This window comes from Syngnathoides biaculeatus, chromosome 9, assembly GCF_019802595.1.
Source record: "Syngnathoides biaculeatus isolate LvHL_M chromosome 9, ASM1980259v1, whole genome shotgun sequence".
Taxonomy (NCBI): Eukaryota; Metazoa; Chordata; class Actinopteri; order Syngnathiformes; family Syngnathidae; genus Syngnathoides; species Syngnathoides biaculeatus.
Genome location: NC_084648.1, coordinates 5865182 through 5890476, shown reverse-complemented (window position 1 = coordinate 5890476; position 25295 = coordinate 5865182). Strand labels below are relative to the sequence as shown.

General features: G+C 40.7%; 1 protein-coding gene across 17 annotated transcripts in view; it reads left to right on the top strand.

Moving 5' to 3' along the window:
• Positions 1–617: 617 nt before the first annotated feature.
• The window catches only part of ctnnd1 (catenin (cadherin-associated protein), delta 1), a 36778-nt gene continuing 12100 nt past the window's right edge, over positions 618–25295 (top strand). For 2 of the 17 annotated variants that reach the window (XM_061828793.1, XM_061828792.1), the window contains exons 1-12: positions 633–693; positions 782–832; positions 1150–1266; positions 14328–14402; positions 14525–14650; positions 19182–19474; positions 19573–19663; positions 21197–21387; positions 21549–21804; positions 22093–22164; positions 22692–22842; positions 22959–23157. In XM_061828793.1, coding sequence (XP_061684777.1) covers positions 655–693; positions 782–832; positions 1150–1266; positions 14328–14402; positions 14525–14650; positions 19182–19474; positions 19573–19663; positions 21197–21387; positions 21549–21804; positions 22093–22164; positions 22692–22842; positions 22959–23157 — 1661 coding nt within the window. In that variant the 5' untranslated portion in view covers positions 633–654. Of the gene's footprint in view, positions 694–781; positions 988–1040; positions 1267–1293; positions 1497–1934; positions 2100–2504; positions 2527–11288; positions 11437–14327; positions 14403–14524; positions 14651–19181; positions 19475–19572; positions 19664–21196; positions 21388–21548; positions 21805–22092; positions 22165–22691; positions 22843–22958; positions 23158–25295 lie in introns of those variants that run through there. The other 15 variants (XM_061828804.1, XM_061828798.1, XM_061828795.1 and 12 more) reach the window with 14 other exon arrangements.

The window sequence follows — 25295 nt, the reverse complement described above, 5'->3', positions numbered from 1 at the left end:
AAATCAATTTGATTTTTATTTAGCGTTTAAAATATCTGACCCAAATTGGTCACAAGTTTACAGAGAATCTGTGATGTATTTCATTCATATTTGAGTTTGTCAGACTTTCTATGTACAGTATGTTTCAGTGTCACGTTTGTACATACTGTACAGAGTACATCAAAGCATGCACGTGGACCAGGTTACACAAGAAAAAGGTAAATATTTAGTAGATAGATATTTGATAGACATACTGTAGATAGAGATGGAGATGACATATCTGATCTTAGGCTCTATTAATGGCAGGGGTCTTGAAAAAATGTTACATTATTATTATTATTATTTTTAAATGAATGGAAACAGGCGGCACAGTTTCACAGTTCTGAGGTGCCGGGTTCAATCCCAGACCCGCCTGTGTGGAGTTTGCGTGTTCTTCCCGTGCCTGCATGGGTTTTCTCCAGGCACTCTGATTTCCTTCCACATCCCAAAAACATGGAACATTATTTGAACTCTCTAAATTGCCCCTAGGTGTGATTGTGAGTGTGGCTGTTTGTCTCTATGTGCCTTGCGATTGGCTGGCGACCAGTTCAGGGTGTACAGGGCCTCCTGCCCGTTGACACCTGGGATAGGTTCCAGCACTTCCCGTGACCCTCGTGAGGATAAGCAGCAAAGAAAATGGATGAATGGAAACAGGGTGGCACGGTGGATCAGCTGGTAAAACTTTAAATTTTAAATGTTAAGAAGGCTTTCCATCAATTTAGGCCTTTTCCTCAACAGGTAGCTTTTGACGTTTTTTTTTCAGTGGTGCCACACGGGGACACTACAGGAACATCTTCAGCGTCACATTACAATGGTTGGAACTGTACAGTACTATATTTCCTAAACAAAAGTCTAGTACTGTAATTCGTATAAAAGTGGGGCAACAATCAACTACTGACAATGTAGATTCTATTTTTTTCCCGAATTTGGGACGCTGATATGAGAAGTCCTTTTCCTAGAAGATGGAAGGTAATCCAAATACCTTTAACAACAGCCGCCAGCAAGTTATGAACGTGTTGCCCTAATGCGTATCTTCAGTATATAGAAAATACAGAAATATTGTTGAAAATCTATCCGTAAATCCGTGTTGTCTTCCTTTCGGTGAAGCTCAGCCCCCCCTGCTCTCCCCAGCAATGTAGGAAGAGCCCTCAGCCTTCAGCCTTCAGCCAAGTGAACAACAAGCCTGCCACAGAGGAAATTGCACTGGTGGGTGTTTTCGCTGTTCTCATTTCGAATGCTGTCGCGCCGGTGAGCACTTTTATTTGTTGTGTTTTCAAAGCAGTTGCTTGACCGCACCGTTATTTTTCTCCTCTTTTTTTTTCTTTTTTTGTCCGTGGTCGTTTGTTCTACGAGACTACGGGTCTAGATTCTGGACTGTGTGTGTGTGTGTGTGTGTGCAGTTGGCTTGGCTAGGCCTGAAACCGCATCGCCAACACTTAATGGAGTTTGAAAAACAAGCCTAACACTCCCAGCAAACGGTAATGCTCTTTCTTGGTGTGACATGTGTCCGGTTAACCCTCTTGGAATGTTTTTTTCTGCGTTGGGAAAAAAAAACGTCTTTTAAACTCGCGACGTTGTTTTTGTTGAAACGTAACGTTAGCATGCTAGCTCCAGCAGCTAAAGCGACCCTTACCGTAAAAGTTTAGTTAGCGTGACAACTATTAATATTTTGTGTCACTGAAATTACGCGTGGCTCAAAGCGATGGATATGCGCTTGTGTAGAATATTTTAATGGCAACCTTACTCTCACCTCAAGTTCCGTATGACTTGTTACCATTATGAGTTGAATTTGTGAGATTTACGACGTGAATGTATAATGTTTCGTTTTCATTTGACACATTGATACATGGCTACTTTGAACAGGCTTGTGCCAATTTGGACAGATTTTGAACAGATAATGGGTAAAAGAATTGGCACAAGGATACGGAAGTGACCGACCAGCTCGCAGCACAGTCAGTGAGCTTGAAGTTAGCGATCAAAGTCCAGTCTCGGTTGCCTTATTAGTTGAGAAAATGTCATGGTGACTTTTTCCCCAAAGACTCACTGATGTTTGGCGAACGTCGGCGCTGGACGCTTTCACGGTTTGTGGTTGGACTTTTAAAAATGTTATCGTTCAAGGTGTGTGCAGGAGTGTTTGTGGCAAAAGCAACCTGAGAACCTGTTGTGTTGGTCTGAACGTGTGGGGTGTGGTAAGATAACAGGCTTCATTCGTTTCATTATTCAGTGTCTTTTTTTTTTTTTTTTTTTTTTTTTTAAGGCTTTCAGCTTCTCAATTTACACTGGGATTTGAAGGGATACTGGATTCTAGCCAATTGGGTAATAAGTGCATCAGTAGTGGAGTACTTCTTTCAAATAAATGCAGAACATACACTACTATGTGCACAGGAGTCAAGTTCATTGGTTAGTTTCGCTCAGTGTGGCAAGGACACGCCTCGGGTTGGCCTCACTCGCCTTCAGGTGTTACTGATTTTACCTGCTGGAACCCAACTGTCATGAAATTTGGAGCAGGTATGAACAAGTCCTTTGTTCAGATACTCCGCAGTGTCCCATTTATGTCAGAGGGTTGCAAGTCAATCTCAGCCGTGTAGTCTCTGGGGCCTGAAGTCTGCTGCTCAGCCTGATGTTTTAGGCAGGGCTATCATTTGTGAGCCCTGGTAATGACGGCCTTTCATAGCGAAAACCATGGGTGTGTCACACTCACAAGCTGCCGTTTTCTTCTCGCTCCTCCTCCTCTTCCTCTGTCTGTCTACTGTCCCAGGTTATCTGCTTTCCTCTCTTCCTCCCAACGGTTGCAGTGTTTTTATTTGAATAGTGATTACGTCATTTCGCGCTCCCAGCAGGAGGTAAACTTCTGATGAGCCATGCCAAGAAAAGTGCGGTCCTTTTGAAGGCTGTGAGATGGTGAACATTGCTGAAAAATTGCACAAGTTAGTAGTTTTCTGAACGATTCAATAAAAAAAAAAAAAGTTGAGAAGTATGGAAGATGGTGCTCAAAAGTCAGTGTTCTTCTAGGTGTTCAAAAATGTTACGATAACCTTTTGAAAATCTGTCAAATAGATCGGACCACAAAAGGCACTTTGAGGTCATTTTGGGTAAATTGTATCATGTTTGAGACTATGGCAGAATGGAACATAACCAGAGAGAACCAATCAGAAGGATTGGCTTTAGAAGGAAAATGTGATTTTTGGAAAAAAAAAATCAGAATTAAAAACAAATAATTGACATTTCCAAAAGCAACTGTGATTCAATTACACATTCTCCCAGCAATGTAATGGATTACAATGAGAGAAGTTTTCTAGTTACCTTGAATATTGTTACATGTAATTACTCTCCAACACTGGCGAATACGAGTAAAATGAGCCAACCTTTGTATTGGATAAATCTGCATGCAAACATACCATCATAGCTCATGTGGCTTCCGTTTGCATTAGCACTGGAGCGATCAATTTTATCAGAACAAGCATACTCAAATGTATCTAACAGTTATTCTCTTAAAGCATACAGCCTTTCAGTATTAGTGCCACATATCTTCTGTAAAACAAGGTAGTTTTACAACACTTTTGCAGACATTTTGAGATTTCAGGAGCGCTTGTGGATTTGTTCGCATGCTATTTTCTCTACTTTTAAATTGTGTAAAAATAATAAATGGGGTGGGGACAGCTATGTTATCCATTTGTCAAGCAACCAAGAACATGTACTAGTAAGTGGAGTAAGTACCACTGTCCACAGTATTAGATTAACTGAATGTGTACTTTCCTGAATTCAGTGGGATGATTTATTTGTAATATAATTTCAAAATGTCTCACATGCCGCGTGACTGTTTTTAATGTGAATGTAGGTTCATCTGGGCAGGTACATCTCATTCCAGTAAATATTTGTTACATAGCTTTTTATCAGTAATCATCAAGCATTTCAAAATATTTTTTAAGAAAAGTGGCAAAAGGTTGTCTTTAATTTACTGTTAAACTTTACTTGGTCTGCTCAATCTTTCATCTGAATTTGACAGTTTCACATCTGCTAGTGCTACTTCCTATCTACTCGTTATTCTGCCGTTTGGGGAAAAATGACAAATGTGCTAACTGGTTGTCCACCAGGCCTCCCCATTTTATGTTAAAATTTTCAGGGGTATTTTTCGTACTCTTATAAACAACTGAAAATGACATACAGACACTGTGTGTTCAACATAACATGCAAGAAATGACACACATTGTGTGTTTAAATGGAAGATCCAATCGATTTTAGAAATCGTGATCTCAGTGCTAACGGCCAATGGAAAACCCTCTATTGGTGGCCTTGCTAGAGTCAGCATTAGCTCACGAGTGGCATTTACTTTCAAATAATGGATTTCTACACATGCTGCAGTAACACACACACAGATGGGTTGTATAACAATAATCACCGCAGATATTCTTCTTAATCTGTGGAAAATTAGTTTTATTGTGATAGTATTAACAAAGTTGCATTCCAATGGTAAGAGAGGAAACGGGTAAACTTTTTGATGCTATCATGAAAAAGTTTTTTTTTTTGTTGTTGCTTAGTTTCAAATGTAAGAAGTACATAATTGTTGTACAACGATGATGATATTATAAAAGCTATGCTATATGTCGTATTGAACCAGTTTCTCCCCTAATGTGCAGTTTTGTTCTTGGTGCTGTAAAACTCCACTGATGACTGATTCTTTTGCTCTACTGACTTGTCCTTGTTGCTAATTTCTTTGGTGCAATTGTTTTGCTTTGGGCCACTATCAAGGACAAATGCTTGCATTGATACCCGAAATGAATTGGCTTAGGCGCTGTCACTGTTTTATCACACATGAACTACAAAGTTATTGCTTGCTCACCCGCTGTAATGTGGTGTCACAAACTTAGGGCTCATTGTTCTTCGAGCCAAAGACAGACTAAACGTGAGAAAAATGATATTTTTAAGCTTATAAACTTTAAGTTATCTTTAAGCTTGACAGACTTTAACATGTTCATTTTTACAAGAGAAGAGCACCTCTTTATTGGTGCAGTGGTGCCCAAATATACATGCTGCTGATCTACATTCATTTTGTGTTTTAGCTGTTCATTCTGTGCATTTGTGAATTCATGTCCATATGTATGTACTTGTAATTCGCAATAACGGAAATATATACATTTTTCATATGGGTGTAAGAGAGAAAAAAAAAACTTGCTGTTCAATATTGTATTGGTGATTGTGGCATTTTCTGTAATGTGGATAATCACCCAGCTTACCTTGTGGACTTCCACAGCGTCAATCTATGTAAAAAGTGGATAGGTGTGTTTGCATGTCTGCACAGTGGCACAGCCATGCTGGTTGACCACAGGGTGGGGGAGGGAGAACATAGGTTGAAACAAGGATGGCAAAGGCAGTAGTGGTGGGATGTGTGCCAACACCAACACGTGAAATGGACGTAGGCCAAATCTCAGTATGACAATTCAAATGAAGCTGCATCAGCGGAGCACTTTGCCAAGCCACGACAGCATTTTATCATGGCTTGACCTATGCTGTGTGTGATCGTACACACTGCCCCTGTTCCCGTGTTATCTGGAATGGGGAGGAATACAAGTTAAGAATGACATTCAGTTGGATGTTTAAACTTGTTCCCTCAATGTCCATTTTCTAGTATGCAATAGACATCTGCAGTGCTTCTATGGTAGATTTTGTGTACAGTCGGTAATTAGGTTTGTGGTCTGTGTCCAGCTCAAGCCATTTGGCTTGCTACGAAAAGCATAATAATTAATATCCAATAGTGCTTCTTTTAAATGGCTAAAGCCATTTATATTGCGTCTAAGAAACTTCCTACCACAAGAATGTTAGTGGTGGGATGTGTATATTTGTAGCACTGCAGCACAAGAGGCTGTTCTTGCTCTCCTCTCTGCTCTTAAGTTAACTTTATTTATTTATTTTTTAAGTGTGACAACAAATGTTAGAACAGCATGAGGACATACCTGATATGTGATCTTGGGCCGTGAATGGTTTGGCTTTCTTCCACAAATATACATGACGTTGACAGCAGCTACCGTCAGGTTTTATAACGATGATACTTTTTTGCTTTCAGTATAATATACTGGTGCTTTCTATCAAATTCCTTCCACATTTTGTAAGCCTTAGCCACTGGTCTTTTTTTTCTCCATCATACTTTGAACAGAGAAACTGTAGGATCCCTAAAGAAATAAGTGTTAGGGTTGTCATAGGGGAAAAAGGGAATGACACCCTTATCAGGTCAGATTCCAACATCTGAGACAGGATATGACATGTTAAATCTTTCTGTGGAATGTATGACAATAGGGTGTGTGTGCATCTGTTTTTGTGTGGTTTGGTCCTATCCCTCAAATGTGTGGCAGTGGAAGAGGACCTAAATGGAAATAAGCAGAAGTTAAAAAGATACTGTGCTTTTCTTTTCATTGTAAATGTTTCTGCAGTAGTGAAATTTTCATTTTTTTCCGCTTGAGTGAATTTGACTATGGTGATTTTCATGTAGATTTAGTAACTTTGAGAGAGAGAGAGAGAGAGACCATGATTCTAGTCAGTGTTGGGCAAGCTACTTGGAAGATTTCGTGAGCTAAGCTGCAAGCTATTCTACATTAATGAATAACAGTGCAATAAGTTGTCTTTTTATACACAAAAGACTGTTAGGCCGGCCGGCACATCAATTGTTGATTAGTGTAACATGCTGCAATGTCCAACTTCAAAATCAGTCGAACAAATAGTACGTTGATATCAATGCTTTGTTTGCCTTTTATTTTGAAGTTAGCCCAAACAGCACGCTGGTAATGTTACTGTAATGCATAATATAAAAAGTCACTGGCTTAACTTCTTTTTGGCTGTAATTGCCAAGTTAATAAATGTGACTCCTGCACTGTGATTGTGAATAGGGCTTTCCCATGGCTACCTTTGTCTTCAATTTCGTTTGTCGTCTTATGGAACTTGTATTCACGATTGGGAACAGTCGCCAGGTATAAGGTGCCCTATGTGAAATATGACTATATATACTGGCTTACATTTCCTTGGCTGCTATACAGTTGGGTATTTTTTAGTTTGTTGACCTTTTTTTTTCTTTTTGTCTTACTGTAAGCTATGGTATTTTTAAAAACTAATTGTAATGACCCACATTTTTACAATAAAAAGATAACAGGTTGAGATTCACTTCCATTTTTTTATTTTTTTTTCAAACTTGTCTTGTATGTGCAAACAAGTCTTTGTCACATCAAAGGAGATTATTCTAGTATGAGCCAGTGAATTTAAAAGGAGAATAATTTTTGCCACGGTGGTTAGGAGCCACGTTCACGTCATCCCATAATAGACACACCGTTGGATGGTGAGCTTCTCCAGATGCCCTTTCCTCTCTTACCACATCATCTAGTTAAACTTGTTAACGGCCAAGTAATTCTAAACCACTAATAAGTGAATTTGAATGCACCCATTCACAACCATTATAATTCAGAGGTGGGGTTTAGCCAGTTTGGTTTCCCAAATATTCTTTCTTCTTGGTCCACAATGTTCATTGTTGCCTGCTGTTGTATTTATTTGCACAGTGAATGCTAATCATAATGGTTGAGCATCATGTCAGCTTGGGTGTCCACTACTTGTGATTAACTCATTCATGTCATCAATGGATATCAGGGCTAAAACACCTTATTTCTGTAAGAGAATCCACAAGCTAAATGTTGTGTGGAATCTTTGAATGTTAAACTTATAGCAATAAGCAGTCGTCATCCGTCCTATTCTGAAATGTTACAGTGGTTAAGTTTGATTTGGAACCGCGTACATTAGGCCTTAAAGCTCTACCGACATGTGTGGCATGTTTTTTAGTATGTTTTTAATTAAAAAAAAAAAAAAAAGGCAGCTGGAATGGACCCATCCGTTTTTTTCACCACATGTCATGATGTTATCGTATATGGGTTTTTGTATCTCCTGCCATGAAAATCCTCTCGAGGAATTCTTTTTGGAGAAGAAGCAGGAAGTGACTTTTTTTCCAGAAGCCCACACTGGCGGTTTTGTGTGTTTATACCTCTTTTACCGGCACAAAAGTATCTGTTTTTTTTTCCTGTGTGTTAGCCAAAATGCTGTCTCATTGTATTGCTTATTGGTTGAACACTCGGGAGGATGGATTCAGTCTTCACGCGTTTCCAAAAAACCCAGCTCATCATGAAAAATGGATTGCACAGGTGCAAAGGATGAGAGCTTTGTGGGTTCCAAATGACAGGTAGAAGTGTGTAGCGCTTTTAGAAAAATAATAGTTTATGACGACGTAATCCTCTCAGAAGTAACAAAAGATCCACGTCACAATAACTTAAAGTACGTAAATCAGGGGTACTAAATGTGTGATGTGCACGGCCGCGGGTGGTATTGTTTGTTGTCGCTCGTGGCCGCGAGCAGCGTTGTTGTTCGTCGTCGTTGCTCGTGGCCGCAGGTGGCGTTGTTCGTCGTCACCGCGGAGGTGGCTCGGGAGGGGAAAGGAGCTCTCCGCCCCACCGGCCAGTTACTTCGCCCGGCATGGGTCCTCCTGAGTACGCTACATACTGTGATACATACTGTCGGGGAGTCTTTTGTTAGTTAGAACTGATCCGCATATCATCTAAATATGGTGGCTGCGGTGGCGTTGTTCATCGTTGCTCGAGTCCACTGCAGAGGTGGATCGGGTGGGGAGGTCCATAAAGTAGGGCTGCAACTAAGGATTACATTAAGTGGTTGATTTATTTTTTTTGATTACTAGAAGTGTTGTGTGAACTAGTCAGCCTTGTTATGATATATATGCAGTAATATCTGTCAAATAAAGGTTTTTAAAGTGCACATAATGTGATTTCTTGGTATTATTTAAAAGGGACCAGAGGTGGCAGAAGAATTATAAAGAAAGTTACTGTTGAGTGGATGTAGATTTACAAAAAACCCATCATTAAAATGACTCAATTTCACATATTAATGTAGATATAAGTTATCTGTCCAAGTCCAAACACAAGCAGGCCCATCTCACTCCACACTTGTGCAGCAGTTCAGTATCCTCACTCTGGCCCTATTTCAGAACAGTAACACTGAAGTGTATAAATTAAATAAATTTTCTGTTCTTTCCCCGATGAGAACGCTCGTGTTTGCAGTTTTTCTATTGCATCGTTTGTGTGCGAGGGTCAATCGCCAGGTGTGTGCTGTGAGTTGCTGACTGTAATTTTCTCATGATTGTCCAGCCATGTTCAGAATCAGAATACAGTAATCTTTATTTGCCAAGTATGTCAAATACACACAAGGAATTTGTCTCTGGTAGTTGAAGCTGCACGAGTACAACAACAGACAGCTATTTGTCAGAAAATACATTTCAGACGTAAACACAGAAAAATAAACACGTGCACACTAAAGTCACATTGCTCAGTTTGCGACAGGCCCTGAAGTACTTGATGTTATTACAATGTGTTATATTCAAAGAGAGTCACATAAAATTGCATCTTTGGTCACGCAGATTATGTATAAATTTGTGTTGTAAAAGTTTGGACATCTTAAAACGAGATTGCGGAAAAGTGATGCTATCGTTAATAAGCAAGAAACTGTTTTCATCTCTCGTGATTGGTCTGTTTGAGTCACATACTGTGATGGTGTAATCACCATTCCTTCCTGCTCCACATACCGCCAATGCCGTCACCTCCTTCATCAATTTTGCTGCATAATTAAGCGCATCATCTGGTCATTTAGGTCCATTTGTTCAGCCAGATACTCTTCTATGGTCACCATTGTTGTTGATTTGTTCCCGGTTATAGAAAGGAAAAATGGCTACTGGAAATGACTAAGAAGTGCTGAGGACACTCCAGCCTGTGGTGTTGTCGTCAGTATTACCTGTCGTGACATTTCTGACTTTGAGAAGAACTGCAGAACATTTTAAAAAATGCGCACGTGCGTTGCGCTCGAGTATAAAGTACACGCAGGATAGCTGCAGTGATGTTAGAGTAGTCGCTGCCCGCGAAAGTATGATGAGGCCTCAAAGTTCACACACGTTGCCTTTCAGTTAATAGGTTTGATATTCTTACTGGTTGTAAAGAACCTCAAGTCAAATATTCATTTTTGTCTATGCTGCTAAATGAAGCTATTCTTAATTTGGAGACCCTTTATTTAAACCATGCAAACCTTTTTTGACCCAGCCCTCTATAAAAACTGGAATTGAAATGAGAGACTGGAATTTGTCAAATTCAAACGATGCTCAACTTTTTGAGGAATATTTTTGCCTATATTATTAAAAGGTCTGGTGCTATTTATTTATTTATCTATTTACGTATTTATTTATTATCGGTCTAATATATGCACAGAGTAAGGTATTTTGTTTTCTTTTCCCCTGTCACTCATGGCTCTTAGACCTGTGAAAATGATCGTGGGAAAACTCGGACAGGCACTCACTTTTCTGAAGTATTTGAAGCTTTTTCTTTTTCCAGTCAGGAGCTTTGTTTGAGCGCGCGGACTGATGTGTATGACTGGTGCTGGTAACATTTTAATCAATGCCCTCATAATTGTTTTTTAGTATATTAAATTTGTGATTGAACATTTATTGTTGTTGGTGTTGATGTTAGAGCGCTACTTACTTGACCGAATGAGTGTTTATTTTTTTTAATTTCTTGAAAAGGAGTCATTTAGAGATACAAGTATTCCACCCAACAGTATGTAGTCTATACTTAGAATAGGTGTCCTGTCTCTTGTGTGTCTATCATTAATTCACTCTTAGTAACCTTTTTTTTTTTTTAATTTGACGTTAGGGTGGTATAATGCCATCCTCTGAGGATGTGTTGCTCACACATTTTGCTCCTCCACACTTTTACTGCATCCAAGTGCTAGCAAGTTGCACATGCACCATCTTAAGAAATTCTCTCTCTTTGCACAACATATTTTTGAATGTTTTTAACATACAGAGCAGAGGAGCATGCCATCAAAAGTTGCTCCAGTCTTCTTGGTTGACTAGGCCTTCAATTTGGTCTTGATCAAAGTGATTGACTGAAGCTTTGGTTGGTTGCAAGGTCCTTTTTAATGCACCTTTTATTTTTCATGCAATTAACTATTTTAATCCTTACCTTCACTGTAACTCCTGTTTAATTCCTTTTAAAGATGAATTGTATCAGCACTCCTGTAGATGGACTTTCATTTGTGCCTGTTAACTGTGCCTAACTGCCCTCATATCTGTATATCTGGGTGATTTGGTTCTATTCTGTTGGTTCTTTGATTTCTGGTGTTGGTTAAATCCCTCTCACTCTTTTGGTGTTGACCCTGTCCTTTCCTTTCCTTTGCTTTGCTTTTAGTGTGTGAATGGAACAGTGTGCAAGTACGGCTTCCCTGCTGGCGTCCGTGCGGGAGCAGGAGAGGCAGTTTGAGATGCTGAGCCGGGCTCTGGAGGAGGAACGGAGGTCGTGCGCCGGCACTTTGCCCCGACCCCTCCCCAACATGCAGGTAACATTGTAAACTTCTTGCCTTTTTCCCATCCACCCTCAAGCATCTTGCCGTCACCCTTGAAATGAGCAAAGTGCCTACATTGTCATGCTTATGCTCAGCTTCATTCAGTCTATGTGAACAGGATGGCAGCAGAAGCTGTGGGCCAAAAAAAATATAGCATCGTTATTTGGCTCTATTCTTGTTGCTTAATTTGGATAGGGAAGGAAAGGTGAGGTAAAAGGGTACATCAGTTAGATTTGCTGCCCCTTTCTAAGCATTGTCATTTTACATTGCAAAATAAATACAAGTGGTCTCAATGACGAAAGGGCCTGTTGGAGTACTGAAGTAATACTAGGAGGTTTTTTTTCTTTTTCTTTTACTTTTAGCTGTGTCTACCATTGAGTACTCCCAGTGAATATTTATGATGAAGCCATTTACACTGAGGTGTTCTTGAGCAGACAGTTTGCTCCAGTTTACAGCTTCTGATCACACATCCCTTCAAGTCTCTCTTCATACCTCAGTAACTATCCATGTTTCATGTCTTCCCCATTCTTTCATATCAACCAGTTCAGCCTAACATACCCCATTGCAACTCATCATGTTGAATGTTTTTTTCCTGTAAGATTCCTATTCAGTCTTTAACGCGATCATCAACGTTTGTGTGTATGTATGTGTGTGTGTGTGTGTGTGTGTGTGTTTTACTTTATTCACTTTATTGGATATGAAGTAAAATTCCATTCATTTTCCTCATATGACAAATGACTGTACAGCTATTCTTGGTTAAACATTCTTTGGAGTTGGTGTACCTACTTCTAAAACCAAGAAATGTCCCCATGCTCAAGGTTAATTTCAGATGTGCACATCTTCCTTCGTCTTTATTTTCTGACAGATGCTGCCATTAATATGGATGAATACATGCATACTTACACAACCACACTTTCCGAGCATTTGTTTTTTTCTGATGTATGAAAATGGGGAACTCGATCCCCCTCCTTTTTTTTATGTATATAAAAAAGAGATGACAAATGAGTTGTCGCCCATTTCTTGTTTGAAAATTTGAACGTGAAAAACAGAAAACGAGCTCTTATGTTTCTATTTCAAAAATTGGAAAATGTAAACAAACCTTTATCTGAAGTTCAAGTATGTGTTCGTGTAACACAGTGTTTTTCAAACTGGGCGTCACGACAGGGGGGACACGACTTGTTTCATTGCTGTCCCTCGCCACTGGTTTTACAACTATACAAGTTGTAAAATAAAACACGACCATAATTGGTTTCCTTATATTTGGTCTGTGCGGCTTTGCGTTGACCTGGAAGACGTGAGCTCAGTGCGGACAGCGGCGCTAAGCTCGGGAGGTCAAAGTTTCCATAGCATATGGGAACAATGACCTCCCCAACATGGCTCCCACATTGGCACCTCATTTAGATGGTTATGGTCGTATTTTATTTCCTCTAGTTGTTTTAAAGAAGCGCATAATGAACCATACGATAAAGGCTCATTTACTGTTTTTCACCATCTAATTTTCAAACAACAAATAGCACACTCATTTTCTGTTTTTGGTTAACAAACCTCACAACAAAAAAAAAAATGAAAGTATTTTCCATTTTTATTTTTTTGATACATCAGAAGGGAAAATGAATAGCCGCAAAATACACGACCCCCCCAGTCATGATTTTGTTTTGATTAGTTGACCACCTCCAACACCTGCATTTTTATGTCATTAGTCTAACCACAATATAAATACTTTCAGACTGCTCCGTGTAAGTCCAGTGATTTAAGAGTTGGAATACTATTACAGTCAGTGTGTGAGGGTGAGACAAATGTAACCTGTTGTTGGTTCTTATCTCTGCTCCATTTGTTTACATACTCCAAAGTCTTTGGCATGTCTGTCGCCCTCATTACTGATGTGTTCCCACATGCTCATTAGCACAACACTTTTTTTATTATGTTTTGTTTTTCATGATGAAATTAAAAAACAATTATCTCCATATTTCATCATGACTGTATCTGTCACTGCTCAAGAGTCAATATGTCATTTGCTCTACTAAAAACAGTGCTAGCACTGGGCAATACATTTCTTACTTTGCTAGTCTTCCTCTTCTTGTACAAGTAATGTACATGATTGAAAAAAAAAAAAAGTCATGAAAGATAAATACTGCAGGTGGCGGAACTCTCCACTGTACACGAAAATTTAAAAACAATGGCAATTTAAAAAATGGACTGTGTATTTGAGCCCGTCAATTGTAGACTTGTTGACTTATATGCATCATCACCTGGGTGAAAGATTACAACCTTATACTATACAGGTGCTTCACTATGAAGTGCTACCAGACACTCGCCGTCCTTTTGCTTCTGCATTTTTTTCTTGTCAATTCAGCATTTTGATGACGACAATCTCGTTTTACATCTTTGCATCCATTGACCATAGGCAACAATCTGTCATTCACAGTTTTGCTTTTCAATGTTTTAGTACGTGCTAAATGCTAATTTTGACTCTCAAATAGCGATGTGAGACTGGTTCATTTATTGTCAAAGCGTATTTCATCTTCCTTTTTATATTATAATCTTTCAGTCATTGCCTAGTCTGTCTCCATATTGCCACTATATTTTCAAAACACGTATTGTGATGTCATGTTTATTTACATTTTTTTTTTCTTTGCAGTTCTTTCGCATGGGTATAGTTTTAGGTATTTTGGAAATACGATTTAAGGGGGTGGTTACCCGTCATTGTTAATCAGTTGACCAAATCATATTTATCGTAACCATTACTTGAATTGTCAACAAAATCATAATTAACTTAAGTCCCAGATTGATATACATCACAAACAGTACTCTTGTTGATCTTTACCATTAGAATTTGTGCAGTTCATGCATTAAAAAAGCTCTTATCAACATCATCTTGTTAACAGAACGGCCGCCTTCCTTGTGATGCAAACATAGAGAGGTTAACACTTAACGAGGGTTACGTCAACGGAACACATCACGTAAGAAACATTTAAAACTCTCTAATTCACCTATTATGAGCAAAGGTAACTTTGAAGACCCTGTCAGTCTTTTTTTTTTTTTTTTTTTTAAAATACCCTGGCCCTTGAATGTGTTTGTGCAGTTCAGGATGGAGCCCGGTCAGATGGTTCAGGAGACATACACAGTGGAGGAAGACCCCCAGGAATCCAACCCTCTGGTATCGCTGGAGACCAATGAGGACGGCAGCACAAGACGCACAGAAACCACGGTAAAATGTGGACGGATGTTTGTGCTCTACACAAATGTTATGGAGTACGATGTGTACAGAAGACGTATTCATGTGCTTTCACACCTTTCGTTCACTTCTCTTGGTGACCAAACATTATTCAATTAACTTGTTGAATAACATTTACATTTGGTGGCATAACCTTTACTTGCAATTACTGGATCAAGGCTGGGACCCAATGACTTCATTAGACTGTTGCAGTCCTCCTTTGAAATGCTTTTCCAGGTCTTTACTCTAGCCTCTTTCAGTTCTTGTTTCTGAGGAGGTTCTCCATATAGTCTCCTCTTCAGGAGGTAAAATGCATACTGTATTCGGGTTAAGTTTTGGTGACTGAATCAGCTAATTTAAGATCTTCCACTTTTTTCCCCTCCTGGTGAAGTCCTTTGATGTGTTGGCATTGTGTTTTTGGTTGTCTTGTTTCATGATAAAGCTTCTCCCAATTAGTTAGGATGCATCTGTAAATTCCCAGATAAAATGGTGGAAACTCTGTAACCTCTCGGCTTCAATGGCCAAGTATGTCACAACACACAAGGAATTTATCTCCGGTACTTGGTGCAACCCTTGTACGACATTCAGAACAAACAAAGAACAAGAAACATTCAAGTTAATAGGAACTAGAGGCAGAGTCTTCTTCATTTAGAGCAGTTAAGCGTGCGTCACCGCCCCACATTATGTTAAGCTTATACATAGTCCCCTTATCTGTTTGCATTTCATCGTTATAGACCATTGGACTGACAATCGTGCAGAGGGAGCAGTTTTAAGTGACAAATCATGCTATAGTCGACAGTATACATTACTAATACGAGTATTGATGGGACCAGCAGGATGTGAGGGTGTGTCCCAACAACGGCACGAGGCAGAAAATAGTACGTTAATTGCAAAGGGGGAAAAAAACATTGGGATGCCTGCTAGTTTGGCTTTGCATTGATTGGTAGCGCCTGCTCGACGGAAGGAGCTGGAAGAGCTGGTGGCCAGGATTTGGAGGGTTAAAAAATGTTGACTGCCTACTCACAGCATGCTAAAGAATGCTACTGTTACAATATGCTGAAATAATTTGCCAGATCATCTCTTTGATGGTCGAAGACAAAGAAGAGGAGGAAACCGGATCCAGCGTCAGAAGAAAAAGAGGAATGCACAGAGCCTACAACTGAGTGTAGGGACTTTGAATGTTGGGACTATGACAGGAAAAGCACAGGAGTTGGTTGACATGATGATTAGGAGAAAGGTTGATATTCTGTGCATCCAAGAGAGCAGGTGGAAAGGTAGTAAGGCTAGAAGTTTGGGAGCAGGGTTTAAATTATTCTACCACGGAGTAGATGGGAAGAGAAATGGAGTAGGGGTTATTTTAAAGGAAGAGCTGGCTAAGAATGTCTTGGAGGTGAAAAGAGTATCAGATCGAGTGATGAGACTAAAATTTGAAATTGAGGCTGTTATGTATAATGTGGTTAGCGGCTATGCACCACAGGTAGGATGTGACCTAGAGTTGAAAGAGAAATTCTGGAAGGAACTAGATGAAGTAGTTCTGAGCATCCCAGACAGCGAGAGAGTTGTGATTGGTGCAGATTGTAATGGACATATTGGTAAAGGAAACAGGGGCGATGAAGAAGTGATGGGTAAGTACGGCATCCATGAAAGGAACTTTGAAGGGCAGATGGTGGTGGACTTTGCAAAAAGGATGGAGATGGCTGTAGTGAACACTTATTTCCAGAAGAGGGAGGAACATATAGTGACCTACAAGAGCGGAGGTAAAACCACGCAGGTAGATTATATTTTGTGCAGACGATGTAATCTGAAGGAGGTTACTGACTGTAAAGTAGTGGTAGGGGAGAGTGTAGCTCGACAGCATAGGATGGTAGTATGTAGGATGATTCTGGTAGTGGGTAGGAAGATTAAGAAGACAAAGGTAGAGCAGAGAACCATGTGGTGGAAGCTGAGAAAGGAAGAATGTTGTGCGGCCTTCCGGAAAGAGGTGAGACAGGCTCTCGATGGACAACCGAAGCTCCCGGAAGACTGGACGACGACAGCCAAGGTGATCAGAGAGACAGGCAGGAGAGTACTTGGTGTGTCATCTGGTAGGAAAGGGGAGAAGGAGACTTGGTGGTGGAACCCCAAAATACAGGGAGTCATACAAGGAAAGAGATTAGCGAAGAAGAAGTGGGATACTGAGAGGACTGAGGAGAGGCGAAAGGAGTACATCGAGATGCGACGTAGGGCAAAGGTAGAGGTGGCAAAGGCTAAACAAGAGGCATATGAAGACATGTACACCAGGTTGGACACGAAAGAAGGAGAAAAGGATCTCTACAGGTTGGCCAGACAGAGGGATAGAGATGGGAAGGATGTGCAGCAGGTAAGGGTGATTAAGGATAGAGATGGAAATGTGTTGACTGGTGCCGGTAGTGTACTAAATAGATGGAAAGAATACTTTGAGAAGTTGATGAATGAAGAAAATGAGAGAGAAGGAAGAGTTGAAGAGGCAAGAGTGAAGGACCAGGAAGTGGAAATGATTACTAAGGGGGAAGTCAGAAAGGCACTACAAAGGATGAAAAATGGAAAGGCAGTTGGTCCTGATGACATACTGGTAGAGGTATGGAAGCAATTTGGAGAGTTGGCTGTGGAGTTTTTGACCAACTTATTCAACAGAATACTAGCGGGCGAAAAGATGCCTGAAGAATGGAGGAAAAGTGTTCTAGTTCCCATTTTTAAGAACAAAGGGGATGTTCAGAGCTGTGGGAACTATAGAGGAATAAAGTTGATGAGCCACACAATGAAGTTATGGGAAAGAGTAGTGGAGGCTAGACTCAGGACAGAAGTAAGTATCTGCGAGCAACAGTATGGTTTCATGCCTAGAAAGAGTACCACAGATGCATTATTTGCCTTGAGGATGCTCGTGGAAAAGTACAGAGAAGGTCAGAAGGAGCTACATTGTGTCTTTGTGGATCTAGAGAAAGCCTATGACAGAGTACCAAGAGAGGAACTGTGGTACTGCATGCGTAAGTCTGGTGTGGCAGAGAAGTATGTTAAAATAGTACAGGACATGTATGATGGCAGCAGAACAATGGTGAGGTGTGCCTTAGGTGTGACAGAGGAATTTAAGGTGGAGGTGGGACTGCATCAGGGATCAGCTCTGAGCCCCTTCCTGTTTGCAGTGGTAATGGATAGGCTGACAAATGAGGTTAGACTGGAATCCCCTTGGACCATGATGTTCGCAGATGATATTGTCATATGCAGTGAAAGCAGGGAGCATGCAGAGGAACAATTGGAAAGATGGAGACATGCACTGGAAAGGAGAGGAATGAAGATTAGCCGAAGTAAAACAGAATATATGTGCGTGAATGAGAAAAGTAGAGGGGGAAGAGTGAGGCTACAGGGAGAAGAGATAGCGAGGGTGGACGACTTCAAATACTTGGGGTCAACAATACAGAGCAATGGAGAGTGTGGTCAGGAAGTGAAGAAACGGGTCCAAGCAGGTTGGAACAGCTGGCGAAAGGTGTCTGGTGTGTTATGTGACAGAAGAGTGTCTGCTAGGATGACGGGCAAAGTTTACAAAACAGTGGTGAGGCCGGCCATGATGTACGGATTAGAGACGGTGGCACTGAAGAAACAACAGGAAGCTGAACTGGAGGTGGCAGAAATGAAGATGTTGAGGTTCTCGCTCGGAGTGACCAGGTTGGATAGGATTAGAAATGAGCTCATTCGAGGGACGGCCAAAGCTGGATGTTTTGGAGACAAGATTCGAGAGAGCAGACTTCGATGGTTTGGACATGTTCAGAGGCGAGAGAGTGAGTATATTGGTAGAAGGATGCTGAGGATGGCGCTCCCAGGCAAAAGAGCGAGAGGAAGACCAAAGAGAAGGTTTATGGATGTGGTGAGGGAAGACATGAGGGCAGTTGGGGTTAAAGAGGAAGATGCAGGAGATAGGCTAAGATGGCAAAAGATGACACGCTGTGGCGACCCCTAACGGGACAAGCCGAAAGGAAAAGAAGAAGAAGATCATCTCTTTGATGGGGAGTGGTGGCGGCAGCCTACGATGTGGCGCTGGCCGTCGCTGGCTGGGATGCGGCTTCGATTAGAGGAGGTCCACTAGCAGCCAATCCTGGTCTGTTGGTCATTATTTGCCAGGATTGAGGCTGGCGTGAACAATAAGGTGCCGCTCGATTGGGATGTGATGCTCAGATTGGCGTACCGGCTATGCTGTAGCCTGGTGAGAGACTTGAGGCATTAAGTTGTAATGTTGCTGATTGCAGCATTTCAGTCACGTGGCCAAGTATATTTTTGTGACATAACCAAATCTTCACATCTTCACACATCCAATTGGGTGCACTTATACTTTTACTTTTTTAATTTTACATTTATACATTTATTATATAATGAGGGCGTGTAGAGCTGTTGTAGTGTTGTGTTGTGTTGTGTTGTGTAAAGCCAAAACCTAATTTAAATTTTCTGAATTGTGAATATTTTTACATTCAAAATAGCTACCTATATCTTGTTTCCTACCCTGCCTCTTTTACCCTAGGTAAAAAAAGTAGTAAAGACCACTACCACACGCACGGTCATTCCCTCTGTATCCGACACACTTTCCTTGGATGGTGGGGGTTCTGTGACTGGTATGGGAGCCTACATCCCACCAATGGACCGTGGCTACAGGCAGACACCTGGAGTAGGTGTACCCATGGAATACCCCACCCAGACTGTGCCCCGAAACTACCAATATGGACCTCCGGTTGGCTATGACGACTATCGTGCTGGACCCCCATCTGAAACATACGCAAGCCTTAACAGGGGTGCACGCATGGACGATCGCTATAGGTACCGCACAAACTGTCTAAAATTTACTTTTGCTTTTTTCTTGACTTTACTGGAAAATTGTGTAATTTTATTGTCTCATCTGTTGATTGTATGTCTAGACCAGTCCATCCAGATGGTTATCGAACTCTGGATCCGAGCTACAGAGCACCCAGCAGGAACCAGCTAGACCCTTATGCTGCTCAGCCCCAGGTAGGATTATAGTTCTATTTCGTCCTTCCAGACCGTGGCGGTTGGGGCACTCATTTTCCACCTTACTTTCTTTTTAAATTGAATATGAATTTCAACTCAACCAGGTATTTCGTTGAAAGCAGAGTGGGGAAAAAACGCAAGAGGGAAAAGGCAGGAAGCGCAAAAAATTTTTTGGTTAAATGGATAACATTGGTCTTAAAAACAAGGAATTAGAGACAAAAACCAAAAAGGGGTTGAAAGTTAATAGTATTTCAGATAGTTTTTGGTAAACGGCTTCTATAAACCCACAATATCCTTAAAGCAGTGCATGTGTTTTACATTGAAATCAGCTTTTTTTTTTTTTTTTTTTTGTAGTGTCACAATTTAACCACCCAAATATGACCCATACTTCACAGTCAGACTCAATTTGAGATTACCCGTCGTTATTGAAAGGCTCTTTTTATTGTTCATTACTACTACCACAAAATGTGAATGTGGTGGGTGCAGTCCAAACCAAAAGGACAGTTCTGTCAATAAAATGGTGAAATGGTTCATAAAACAGCATCATAAACATTATCATTGCTTGTTTGACTGTATAACCATTCATGCAAGAGGGAATGTTTCAGTAAAAAACAAAAGGAGAAAGTGGATATTTACAAATGCTGGAACACTATATAAACTGGTTAGATCATTGGCCTCACAGTATGACGACCGGGGTTCAAATCCCGGGCCCACCTGGTGGAGTTTGCATGTTCTCCCTGTGTCTGCGTGGGTTTTCTCCAGGCACTCTGGTTTTCTCCCACATCCCAAAAACATGTTAATTGGGGACTTTAAACTGCCCTGAGGTGTGATTGTAAGTCTGACTGTTGTCTGTCTCCATGTGCCCTGCGATTGGCTGGTAACCAGTTCAGGGTGTACCCCGCCTCCTTCCCAGAGATAGAAAATGGCTGGATGGATGGATATTTGCAAACAAAAATTTTACCAAGAAATTTCTCAGAATGCCCGCACACGAAAGGGGGGTTTTACGCTTTTGAAACTGATTTAAGATTTAAATTCAGCCTCTTGTCACTAATCCTAGTAGTTGTTTAATCTCTGTTTTGCTTTGTCAAAATTCAAATGAGATTAGACAAGATTGTGTGAAAAATCTTTTTTTTCCCCTCAGTGGATCATTTTCTTCATACAACTGTCAGGTCATGCTGACTTTTATTGCAAACGCCCTCTTGAAGACTTTGTTACTTTAACATTTGCTTCTTTGTATTTCATTTGCAAGGACAGTATACTAACATTTATTTCACATTAATTTAATATTTAGTACTGATCTATAATGCAGCTCTATTTCATGATTGTCCAGATCTTGAATATTCTCAATTGCCCCCCCCACCACCACCACACACACACACATACACACACACACTTGAAAAAAAATTGACAGTCCTTGTAAATAACTAAAAACCCCAATTGTTTGTAAGAGCCATAGATTGACAGCATTAACCAAATGCAAAAGTCAAATGCAGCTCTAAATTTCTGTCATTTATGACATTCTTGTGCATTTAGGTCGGACGAATGGGAAGTGCAATGGAGCTCGCCTCAATTCCAAGGTTTGTTCCAGAGCCATACGGACTGGAGGATGATCGACGAAGCATGGGCTATGATGAACCCGACTATGGCATGGGACACCCAGTGCACTACAGCACTGTGCCCCGAAACCATCATGGCTTTCCACAAGGGCCACCACGTAGGACTGGGTGAGTTGTGCATTTCATGTAGCTTTTTAATTTGTAGAATAATTTTGTGTGGACTATGTGTAGTCTGTCTGTGTTTAATACCAAAAATCGGGGAACAGCATTGTGAACCTACATTTTGTGTTTTTGTTGTTCACCTCTCTTTTCTGGTTCTTCTTCCTCAGGAGTTATGAGGGCACTCTGGACGGTGATATGAGTGGTCCAGGGGACTTGTATTATTGGGGAGGAGGTGCCCCTATGGCACAGGGTGAAAGAGGAAGCATGGCTTCATTGGACAATACACTGAGGAAAGGTCCAGGTCCAGGTGGATGGCGTCAGCCAGACCTACCAGAGGTTGTTGCCATGCTCAACTACAGGCTGGATCCAGTCAGGAGCAATGCTGCTGCATATCTGCAACATCTCACTTATAAGAATGATAAAGTAAGATAACCATGTACAATCACCCTTCCATTTATAAAGGCTGACTAGATTGTATGTGATTTAGGGAGAACAGACTATAATTTGGATCAAGTAATGAAATATTTTTACAAGGAACAATGCCATCTCTTCAGCAAAGAATTGTGTGTGTATTACGAGTCACCTTACCCCCCAATTTGCTGTTTAATTATTTAAAAAAATGTGAGGGCACTTTATCAAAAATTAATATTTCTCTGTCCACGAGACATTTCCGATGTACATCACCACTCAGTTAAGGCCTTTTGGGTTTAGGTGAAGTCAGAGGTTCGACGATTGAAAGGCATCCCAGCACTTGTCTCTATGCTTGACAACCCAAACAAAGAGGTGAGTTTAGTTTCTCTATGGTTTAATGTCGTGGGAACAGTGAGGTGTCAGGTTTGTGGGATTATTTTAGCTGTGCAACACTGAAAGAGTTTATTGGGAGGCATTATGCTCCTAAACTCTCAGACAAATTCAGAAGGAAAGAGGGACAGGAATATATGTCTGGTTCAGCTGTGGCATACAGCATTTGAAAGTTCCTAGTAAATTCTGGTAGGTCAGCATTGGCTGAAAATAGTTTGTTTAAACATTCTTTGGTAAATTGACTTTTCGTACAAACTGCTATTGTGAGTTTCGTAATGGCAGTCACAACACTGAGAAGCATACAAGTGTCCTAATTTAAATACTGTACATGCATATTTAGTTGAGTTGTTATCCTGGTGTGTGTCGAAAGATTGTGGAACTGGATCAGTTGTCCTCTATAAACGTTTGTGTAGTGCAGTTAAGTCGGTTGCAATTGTAAAGGTACTTGAATGTTGCATTATTATTTTATAATGTAATCATATCTCTGAGAAAAATTTTGAATGTCACAGGTTCACTATGCAGCCTGTGGAGCATTAAAGAACATTTCATATGGTAAAGATCCAGACAATAAAATTGCCATCAAGAACTGTGATGGTGTGCCTGCCTTAATTAGGCTTCTGAGGAAGACCCATGACCAGGACCTTACTGACTTAATAACAGGTTAGTTGTATAAAGTTAACACATGTAAATGTGTATCATGTGAGTTTTTATTCCTGTATCCCAAAGGAGGTTTGAATTTCATCAAATAATCTGTATGAAAATGCAAAATGTCTCAGGTACACTTTGGAACCTATCATCCCATGACTCGGTAAAAATGGAGATAGTGGACCACGCATTACATGCCCTCTCCGATGAAGTGATGGTGCCCCATTCAGGCTGGGAACGCGGGAGCAACGGTGGAGGAGGGGAGGAAAACTGTAAGCCCAGACACTTGGAATGGGAGACAGCTCTCACCAACACAGCGGGCTGCCTGAGGTATGTCAAATAAAGAACATCAAAATAGGATGTATACACTATATTGCCAAAAGTATTTGCTCACCATTCTTGACTCAGATATGACTTGAAGTGAGTCCCATTCTTAATCTATTGGGTTTAATATGACGTTGGTCAACTGCTATGCAGTTAAACATCTAAACCCTGCTGGGAAAATTTTCCACAAGGATTAGGAGTGTGTTTATGTAATTTAGAACCATTTTTACAAAAGGCCATCTGTGAGATTACAACAATGATTTGGCCAAAAATGCCTGGCTGTCATTCTCTGCTCTAATTCATCCAAATATGTTCAGTAGGGTTGAGGTCAGGGTTGTACAGGGTCCTACAGTGTCCCCTTGCCCACTCACGGTGCAGTGTTCGCAGCCCCGCATATTTGCGGATTTTCCTCTATTTTTTTTTTTAATTTACCTTATTTCCACGATCATAGAGGTCTTAAATTCTCCAAAATAGACAAGGCACCACATGAGACATGGCGCCTTACAGTGTGGCTATGTTGCACACTTAGTTACAACATTTCCAAATGTTGTTGTGTGACTTGCCCAACAAAGTACACATAAACACACTGGTTAAACTGTTAGCATGCATGCAAGCAATTATTTTAGCGTGTATCTAAGATACCGTATAATGCCCCTCACAAGGCAGCGAGGAATAATTGCATTTTACATTTGTAAGCAGAAGAAGTTTACATTGCTCCATGCACTTCCTGTGTTGGCAGGTCATGACTGGCGATGTTGTTCACACTCTTACGTTGTCCCATCGAAACTAAAATTATCACACCATAGTTAACAGAATAGCATAACTAGAAAATAATCAAAAAATTACTTGCGTAAGAATTGAGACAAAACATGCACTTTAAACGCTATTTACACCCTCCCAGCATGCTTTGCTTTCCGATACCACCTCATCCCAGCTTTTACAATTGCTGGGCTTTATTTTATCAGGTCAAACATGACCAGATACACTCGTTGCCAAGGTGATACCAACAATGTGGTGTCTTTATTATTGTAAAAAAAAAATTGGAAAACTTGTACTGTTGGTCGCTGGTGCTCGTGAGAAGACTTTAATGCAATTGCTTGAGGTATGTTCGTGTACTTTGAATATGATACGCCTTGAAAGCAGGCGACTAAAACATTGTATAGCTTTGCAAGCCAGATCTAGGACAAACGGTTTTACATGCCACTATTGTCTAATCATGGTCTAAAGTTTATATATGTGAAGTATCCATCCATTTTCTGAGCTGCTTATCCTCACGAGTGTCGCAGGAGTGCTGTCGCCTATCCCAACTGTCATCCGGCAGCAGGCAGGGTACACCCTGAACTGGTTGCCACCCAATTGCAGGGAACATGGAGACGGACAGCAGGCACACTCATGATCAGACTGAGGGCCAATTTAGAGTCTCCAGTTTGCGCATGTTTTTGGGATATGGGAGGAAACCAGAGTGCCCCGAGAACATGCAAACTCCGCACAGGTGGGCCGGGATTTGAACCCCTGTCTTCAGAACTGTGAGGCCAATGCTCTACACACTGCCCCACTGTGCCGCCATTTGTGATGCAATTTAAATGCAGTAACTAAGGACCCACTATTTCCATCATGTTGTAATCTCATTTTAACCTGACTGATTAGAATTCATGACCTGAGTAGAGAATACTTTTGAAGATATTCAGTATACAATTTACTGTAAATATATAGTGCAGTCAGTTAACAAGTCATTTAAATACACACATTTGTCCATGTGATCAGATTGGTGATCGATTATCGTTTTTTAAAACTCGGTTGGGCCCCAAAAATCTCGTGTGTAAAGCCTAGCAAAAATTCCCATAAACACACTCCCAAACGTTGTTGAAAACCTTCCCACAAGAGTTGAAGCTGTTATATCTGCAAAGGGTAGACCAGCATTGTTAAACCATTTGGATTTAGTCTAGGGTATCGAATCAAGCCAGGTAAGCGACTACTTTGGCAAGAGTTCTCATGTTATTGATTTATATTTGATATAAGAGGAATGACTCCATCCATCTATTATCTGCGCCGCTTATCCTCAGAAGGGCTGCGGCAGTGCTGGAGCCTATCCCAGCTAGCTATCTTTAGCCAGGAGGCAAGGTACACCCTGAACTGGTTGCCAG